The sequence below is a fragment of the Styela clava genome, chromosome 1, assembly GCF_964204865.1.
Source record: "Styela clava chromosome 1, kaStyClav1.hap1.2, whole genome shotgun sequence".
Lineage (NCBI taxonomy): Eukaryota > Metazoa > Chordata > Ascidiacea > Stolidobranchia > Styelidae > Styela > Styela clava.
This window is the reverse complement of record NC_135250.1, coordinates 7501134-7510553: the sequence shown is the minus strand read 5'-3', so window position 1 is coordinate 7510553 and position 9420 is coordinate 7501134. Positions and strand designations below refer to the sequence as shown.

General features: G+C 33.9%; 1 protein-coding gene across 1 annotated transcript; it reads right to left on the bottom strand.

The window, feature by feature from the left end:
- Positions 1-559: 559 nt before the first annotated feature.
- LOC120341221 (uncharacterized) lies at positions 560-9008 on the bottom strand. Its single transcript, XM_039409699.2, has 14 exons — positions 8911-9008; positions 8113-8259; positions 7474-7580; positions 7137-7296; positions 6519-6620; positions 6241-6390; positions 5256-5401; positions 4672-4834; positions 3676-3771; positions 3322-3441; positions 3035-3240; positions 2091-2262; positions 1549-1700; positions 560-1060 (listed from the first exon to the last, which is right to left on the bottom strand). The coding sequence occupies exons 1-14, from the start codon at positions 8947-8949 to the stop codon at positions 817-819; spliced, it is 2004 nt and encodes a 667-aa protein (XP_039265633.2). The 5' UTR covers positions 8950-9008; the 3' UTR covers positions 560-816.
- Between the last annotated feature and the right edge of the window lie 412 nt (positions 9009-9420).

The following is a 9420-nucleotide window of genomic DNA, read 5'->3' as shown; positions in this document are numbered from 1 at the left end:
TTCATGCGAATTTACAGTTTACTTAAAGACTCTGGGAGGCCATTTTGCTTTTCCTTAATCTTAATGTAATTGACATGATCATTAAAATCTTCCACCGAGCTCAGAAAACATTTCTCCCGACGACGGCGAAGGGCGGATAAAGTATTGGGTTTCGTTTAGTTATTTCGATAATGACAATTACTGTTGCTTTAGAGTGTCATAAAAAAATATTGCAAAATAAATGTTTTGCGTCGCCATGGATTCTTTGAGTAGAAGTTACACCGCGTCTAGGAGATTTACCATACAAAGTTTTAGAATCCGCTAGTGGGTAATAGAGGTATATGTACTGTTCAATGGTAAATTCCATAGGTTGGTGCTTCTATTATTTAAGTCTCTATTGCACTAAGTTGCCACTTAGTTTTCCATCAAGACGAAAAAGCTACGAATACGTTAATAAAAACACTGTACTGTATTGCGCTGTGTAGCTTGTTCTAATTTCAAATCACACCATCAACTATACCAACAGAAACACTTAAAGCTTTGTGTTATACTTTATTTTTAAAAGCTTATGTGCTGTTAAGGTATGTATATAATTATATTGCAAATACTGCTTAAATGATGCTACATAAAATTGACAAAAACATGAAATGCATCGAATAATATTTTTTTAATACGAAAGACTAATATATAAAGATGCATAATATCCAGATATAGACATTTTTCACCCGGCCGATTTATGCACGGTCATTTATTTAAAATTAATTGTAAATTGATAGTATGGTATTTGACCACGGTACAGTATTTTAAAGTCAAGCCTTGTGCAGTGAATATTCATTCTTATGCCACACTAAAACTTTCTATATTTCGTGGGTGTAAGTTTTTAGTAACCAAAGAATTATGAATTTCTTTCATATAATTTCGTTCCTCGTAGAACTTGTTTTCCATGTGTGAGATTTTCCTTTTCAGCAAATCGTTTTCAGATTTTTGTTGCTGTATAATTTTCTCGAGTCTGATATTCTTCTCTCCACTTCTCTCTAGCTGTCGAAGTCTGTCCGCCAACTCTGCTTTATTTGCATCCACCCTAGAATGACAAGAAAACGGTGTAATAACAGAATTCCAAGTATATATATTAACAGAATTAGTAATTGTTTATCATGTTGGCATCTTAGAGCCTTCCACTACATAATACCATCACCGTCCAATACTTTAATTAAATATCGGCGCAAATATTATTTATTGTCCAGCTGCAATCAGCCAGGAACACTTCATAACTGACACCAATATATGTGAACATTCATTGTTCATAATATAAAGTTTACGACAAATAGATATCAACTCAAGTTTCATCCAATCAGTGTAAAGTTTTTTATGGTAACTTTGGAGGTTTAAAATATGCGTAAAATTGTACGTTCATAGCTGAAAACATCTTTTCGAAGAGTGCTCTATGCTGATTTTAGTGTTGACAACCGAACCACTTTTTCTAACACTGTGTTCACATTTAACTGCGCCTTTAGCAAGTAAAATTCGCTTTGCATAAAATTGGCTACATTTTTGTAAAAAATTGCTCACTTTTCTTGAAGACAAAGTGCTAGATTTAAAGTTAATTCCGCTTCTTTTTCACTGACAATCATTTCATCACCCGTTTGACAAGAAACTTCTGATGTTTCGTTTGGAAGGTGAACTTGTTCTATCAACATAACTCGTGTTGGTTCTTCCTTCTTCTGAACAATAATAATTTATTTTTTGCCTTTCTCTCAGTAATTGCTATATTTATATGGTAAAGGAAGAAATCCAAATGTCGGATACAAAACATGATGCACTTTGACGATTATACAAATCGATAAGGTACAAATTTATAGAAGTCATCAATAAATGTATGACAATATATTATATCGACTGAAGGAATAAATAGAACTAGCAGTTTGATACTAAATTATGTTTGTAAGAACGTGGTATATTTATTAATTTCTACGTCCAATGATTACTATTGAAAGCAAATGGAAACTTTATTTTCTAGATCCGCTAGATGGCATGTTCAGGCAACGCCGAAACATACAATACCGTTTCGGTTGTACAATGTCGTGGACCTATGACAAATAAAACAAAATTACTTTTCTTTCAAGTTTCTTCTTCTCTTTTTCTAGTTCTTGTTTTGTGAAATTTAAAAGTTTTTCAATGCGTTTGCATTTATCTTCTAATTTCACATAATTTTCTTGGGATGTTTTGAGTTTTGTTTCAAAGGAACCAAGTTCGTTTGTTTTCTTCGTTAGTGCTTTTTGAGCTCTGCAAGAACGCAAAAAGCATTGAAAGCAAAAATTGAACGCAAAGTCGTTAGCGAGACTTATATATATATAAGAGTGGTACACAGTTATGTTTAGATAAACTTGTTATAGTGTTAATTGTGAAAATCCCGTAATAGGACAACAGTTGTTTTCCCTTAATTTAACCTTCGTATTAGGGTATTAGGCCTTTTATGCGCTTTGAATTTTTAAGTGTTTTGCAGGCATGAAAAACAAACTGGTTGTGCAGTTGGGTACAAATTTTACCCTTTTATGAAGAATATCAGCCTAATCAATTTGAAAAGTATAACTTCTACTTCTGGTACGAGCCAGCATCAGCTACAGCTAACAATCACACAACAGCTATCTAGTTGAACTTTCCAGAAACACAATGATGTTGGATAGATTTAATTGTATCAGGTCGTCGGATACATCTACTGCGTGAATGTGACGATTCGAGTAATGCATACAACCTCACCCAGGGTATAATAAATTGGGTAGGCAATGCCCAACCGGAAAAATTTCGGTCCCTCCAAACAATGGTAATTCCCAGCATATCGTGAGGTGTCAGTGGCTTTTTGTAAAGAAGCTTGTTCGGTGCAAAAGGCGCGAGAGAGCGTCGTAAAATTTTTGCGAAATAACAAACTCTTTCTCATTAGATTCGAAGGTGAGTTTTACGTAATTTATAAAAAAGAGTTTTGAATTAGTTTACACATAGCAACATTATAAGGGGTAATTTTATACATGGGATAGATACCTGATACACTATTTATTACCTTCCATGTGATTCTTTCAAACTTTTATTTTCAACAGCTTGCTGATCTCGAGCCTTCAGTGCTTGCTTCATTTTAAACTGAGCATGCTGAATAGCGATGTCTCTGCTTTCACATGCCAGACCCGGATCGGTTTGTATTCTAACATCGCGAGTTACCTTTATCATCCTTCGTCTTTCCTCTTCCATCTCTTTGTGAAGCCTTTTTATCTGAAATTTAATTCAACAAAATAACGTGCGATGGTTTTGTACACATTTCACAACGTTTATCCTCCGGGTTAAGTAACTTACCGTATCACGTAATTCTTGTTTTAATGATCCATCCTTTCTTGCTCTCTCGTCTGCTCGACGATATTTTTCCCTCAGTTCATCAATTTCTCTCGTTAAGAACTTGTGGTCTTCCGTAAGTTCCTGGTAAACCAAGTCTATATTTTTATCAGTGAATTTGTGAAATTTAGTTTGGCTACAAATTCGTGCAGTTAAGTCATAAAATTCGACCCAATTATAATCTTGATCAGTTGGAATTAACAGAGTGGAGTTGTTATCCACTCCATATGGAAATGAAAAACTAATATTTATAGCATATTATCGAATTTTATTGGGAGTACAAAATAAGATGAAACAATAGTCAAGGTAGCTCATTACTTTGTTTCTCTTTGTTATCCGATATTCACGAGATACCAAACGATCTTTTTCTTTTCCAACCACCTCTCGATCGTGTTTCATGGTAGCAAATTGCTCCTAAACAAAAATATCGTAAATGTCATAAAACTGAAATAATATCACTTTTTTGTGAACATGCATTTTATTAGTTTTAAAAATTTAAATTGATATTGCCCTAGCCTTTTTTGGAATTGAATTATAAGTAAAATATGCCACGATGAAGCCCCATGATAATGACAAAATATAAGTGACTGTGTTTTTTTTACTGAAATCCTTGATGCGAAAATGCGAAAAATAAAACTACAGCAGTTCCCAACCTTTTATGTCCCATGGCACCCTTCCAGATTCTCTTAGCCCTTGCGGCCTGTTCATCATTGCAAAAATGCGAACATTGCGCACATTCCAGGCAATCACGATTTGCTCGGATACGACCGAGGTCAATATAACTGTCGTTCTATTTCTTGGGTATAAGACATTTAAAATTATAGTTTTCTGTGTCAATAACACTTTTACGACGGCTATTTTGCAGTCTTGTGAAAGTGTCGTTCTAGTTAAAACTAGATTCGACCTTTGTCTGCAGGTCGGATCGCCTGCCAACCAACTACAAATATTAGAATTCTCGGAGCACAGAGGTATTTATAGTATTGTTTTGATTGGTAGATTTCGAATCTTATTACCAAATTATGCACAATAAAGTGAAAACACCACGTGAAATAACCTTTTTGGGCACTGAAACTACGGAAAACGTGCGGGAAAAGTATGCAAAATAAATTGCATTCAAATCCCTTTAGCGTCTAGTATCGTGACGCCCAGCCCACCATAAACAGCCCCGTCTCCCCCTTAGGGGCACTGAACTAAAAACTGTTGATGCTAGTTTTTATATCCAATGGTAGACCACCCACAAATTGGTTATACATTGGTTGATCGCGTGTTTTGAATGATTTCTGATTCACGCTTGACAAAAGCATGTTCGAATACCTCCATAATCTCTTTTTCTTTCTTCATTTTATCATAAGCTTCTTTCATCTTATTCCTTTCTTTTATTGCTTGTTTGGTTGCTTGTTCATAAAGATCTCTGTGCTTCCTTATCTTGGTTAATTCTTCTTTGTTTTTCACCAATTCAATATTCATGTTGTTTGATCTAGAGAAATTATATATTTTTGACATTAACACTTGATGTCATCTTATCCAAGCACTTTTGTGACCCGGTCCAATTAAATCCCCCAGATAGAGATTAAGCGCGAAGGATCCTGCACTTCTAATATATTTTGCCCAAAATAAATTATTATTTTCATGTTTCTTTTTATCGTGTTTTTTAAGATAAATTATTTAGCAATTATGGTAGTAAGAATTGCAGTATTTTTGTGAACAAATCAAAAAATACCTTAAACAATGATTAAGTTTATTGAATGTGATTTTTTTCACCGATATGGGAATTTAAAAAGAACATTTTGTTCACATGGGAGCCATGGACTCCAAGTGGCAGATTTCCTAAGTGGGATAGAACAAAAAATGCTTTTGTGAAAGTACTAGGGGTAGTTGTACTGCAACTCAGTAATTACCTTTTTTTCAATTCATCTAACTGACTCTCTAACTCCGTCGTATTTTTCACGTGGTATGCAATCTTTTCATTTAAATTCTTTTGATCATTTTTTCTCTCTTCAATATCTTTGTTCAATTGAGATATTTTCATATTGCAATCTTCAACCTAAAAAGGAAACTATTTTAGTCAAACGTTACAATTATTCTGCGCTCTTGAAACCTATTGGTCTCAGCTTTGCCGTTTTAAAAGATTTGATTTAAAGTGATTCAATTGAATAACGATGTAAACAAATATGTGCCAAACAGAATTAGCAGGCATATCTCTTCATTTGTAGTATTTTATGGTTGCTTCACTACATGCTCTGTATGTACAATCTAATTGTATTGTGTTTTTACAGCATGCTTTTAAATTTTTTTCCGCAGTAAAAAAAGAGTACACAATTTCATTGATATGATATTTATCCATTTAATATCAGTGCGTTCTCTGTCTATTTTCTTCTTTGACTGAATCTCTACTTGACTTTTCAAAGATTAAGTCTTGTTGCAGCAGGATTTATGAGCTCATATTAGATAACTAACTCGAATCTCTTTGCAATTCATTTTCTCGAGTTTCCTACACATTGAATGAATTACTTACTGACTTTTTCACTAGAAAATCCGCCATCATATTGTTAGATATTCAATCATCTGACCGTATATAACTTTTCTAGCTATGAAGGACTTAGTTTGACACTTTGATGTTATGCAAAGTGGTGACCGTACATTTGAACCCATACGTTTGCACCCGTATATCCGCGGGTTCAATCTATATGAGGATGCTAAAATCCATGGGTTAGGGTTAGTATGTGTTCAAATATCCGTGAAAATAAATTTCTATAGGTGCAATGGTATGCAGGTGCAATTGTCGTGGGTTCAAATTACGGGTTCAAATGTACGTGGGTTGAAATGTAATGGAACCATGCCAAGGTAATATTTTCCTGTAAAACAAAAAATACGTTTTATTACCTCCTCGTTTAATCTTTTAGATTCATTTATGCTCTGTGATAAATTTTGTGTTAAATTTTCATTCCTATTTTTGGTATCTGTGAGTGTTGAAATCAAACTTGCATTTTTTCCTTCCAGAATCCCCTTTTCATTCAAAAGCTCTTTTTGACGCTGAAAATAAGGATACAGACATTTACAGATATCACAGTTTCGAACACTACGCTGGTTCGGTATTAGATGCTCGACAAATACGTCATAGCACACAAACAAAACAACAAAACAAGAAGCATTATACCTACCAACTCATAATTCTTGCACTTGTCTTCTAAATTATTCCCGAGTTCTTCCATTTTACGCAAATCGTTTTGCAATCTAGATATTGTTGAATTACATTCCTGAACCTGAAAAAAAATGGATGAATGAATATAACTGGACTGTAAACTCTTCGATAAAAATTAAACATCATTTGATATTATTACTGGCATGTCATTTTGAGGTACTCCCGAAGTATGTGAACCAAGATGGCGGACACCGGAACGTAGAATATGTATCATGTTAGGGTTAGGCCGTAATTTTATTCCAAGTTTTCCTATTTTAGTTCTATCACGAGTTCGGGGACTAGCCAAGTGACTCCCGTAGTATTTGCACCTGGAATTATGACCTAACCCTAACCTGGTACACATACTACACTCCGGTGACCGCCATCTTGGTTCACATACTTCGGGAGTACCTATTTTGATCTTCCATGTCAAAATAATAGTTCCGGAGCCACGCTAATACTGTTGATAGGAATATTAGTACAGCGAAATTACTTTTAACATGAAGATATTATATTTCATATTGCTACTTATTTTAAGGCAACTAACATCGGTAATTATTTTCAGAGTAAAATATTTGAGATACAAATCAGGTAATACCTCGTTCTGTAGCTGAGAACAATGATTGTTGAGTTTCGACTTTTCTTTCTTCGTGTTTTCATATTCAACGTAATACTTGTCGACATTTTGCAGTAATTTATTCAAAAATTCCTCTCTTTTTTCGGAGTGTTGATATGAGTAAACAACGTATGTCGAACATCTAATATAGGTATATAATATCAACATTTAGTTACTTAATAGAGACCGTACATTAACGATGCCTTTATATATGTTGAAGATGTAGATTAGTATCCAGGGTCGATATGTAGTCAGTCAGACATTATTTTGATCAAAATCAACACCTGTTGTGTATGTGATTGCAAAATCTTGAACATACTTGTATGCCAGCTTTTGTGATTCTAATACATATAAATCTTTTTCATCTCTCGCTGTTTGTTCCAGTTGGAAGTATGCATCTCTGTCAGCCTCACTATATGTTTTTGTCTAAATCAATCAAATATTAATGGTATAAAAAATCATTCTATTAACTTTGCCCATATATACCGATTCGAATTTATAACTTCAATACCTTTTTATATAAGTCAATATAAGGCTACATATAAATACCATACAAATAAATTAAATCGAAGGGTTGAGCTGCATTTTAGAACATGTATTTCATAATCAAACCTTGTTTGAAAAGAACCATACTCGATTCATACTTTCCTATCGTACACTTTATTATCATATACCATACATACGTGATTTGAAGTTTTGAAACGGTATTTTGGTGGCTATTGTGTTGTATTCAGAGAAAAATCCATTTTAAATTCTAAACACCGAAACCTTCCCCCCTGTCTACATATTATACATACAAGACTGCATAGCTGGCATTTGTATTATAAATTCTGGAAGTAGTGTATATAATTCAACATTTGCCTATGACAGACGACTCTTTGTATTAGGAACATTATTTCTTAGCATATATTTCTTAAAATCGAACCGGTCCATCTCACTCGAGAAATAAAAAACTCACTGTGAGCATGTCATAATATTTCTGTCTCAGTAGTTCTGTTTCGTCTTCTCTTTGTTTCACATTTCCAAACGAATATTTCATTTCGTCTGCAAGTCTCTTGATATTCTCGTAATGTTCATTCAGTTTATCTTGAGAAAGTCTCATTTCCTGATTGATAAAACGAAAGAAGTTACAATTAATTAATTTATTGAATATTTATTGGCGAATTGTTCAATTGGCGAGCTGATTATGGCAGTAAAACAATTTCTTTTCAAACTTTATCTCGAATGGTACTATCATAGATTTCTATCATGCAATGTTTAGGTATCTGGAAGCTTTCTGCACTCGATAATTATTGTAAATTAAATTATAGGATGTCATATGATATGATAATTTAATATACGACGTTAGGGTAGACCAGGGGTGGGCAAGGATTATTTTACCAGGGGCCAAAAACTTTGCCCACCTATACTGGCTGGGCATGTTACAGAAAAAGATAGAATTTATGAACAATATTTACAGTGTTACAAAAAAGCGGAAAACAATATGCCATATGCCAAAACTAAAGTAATCGGAATCTCAACAAATTTCTTCAGCTATTTTTTTTTAGCTAAAACGTCAAAAAATGGTTTTAGTTTGGTAGTGGCAGCATCAGGCGGGCCAGTTTGAACCACCCAACGGGTCCGATTTGATCCGCGGGTTGTAGTTTGTCCATGTTAGGGTTAGACGTTATCGAGTCGGGGAAATAGTTTTTGTATATATGGGTGAATAAACTATATTACAAGCTACTCATTGTATAAAATGTACTATTCTATTTACCTGATAAATGTCCCGATGTTCTTTCTTTTGCAACTCCATATTTCCTCGCAAAACAAAATTAATCAGACAGCTGAATAGTATATAAGAACGGATTTTTTTTATCTATATAATAGATATATATTTATTATAATATAACTTTAGATATATTTAAAAGTTATATTCTGCGACTAACTTGAACCGTAATTCCTCATTTCTCTGTTTGAGGCCACTGCAATGCAAATGCATGAGACTACAATGAACACATTCAATAGCGTGTTAGCGATAAACCATTATTCTAACTCAAAAATTAAGTTGCCTGCCTGCCAAACTAGGAAAAGATATCTCGCAAACAAAAATTTTACTGCGATTTTTTCGTCACCAAAACTTCTAGATCTGTAGATTTAGAGTCCATGTATTTATTCCCATAACAATATTATTTTCGATGCACAACCCAATCTGTTGCTGTCGCAAATCTCGAGTTCCATGTCCTGCTTGTCTCGCCAGCTTTTACACAAGCTTTAAAAAATTGGG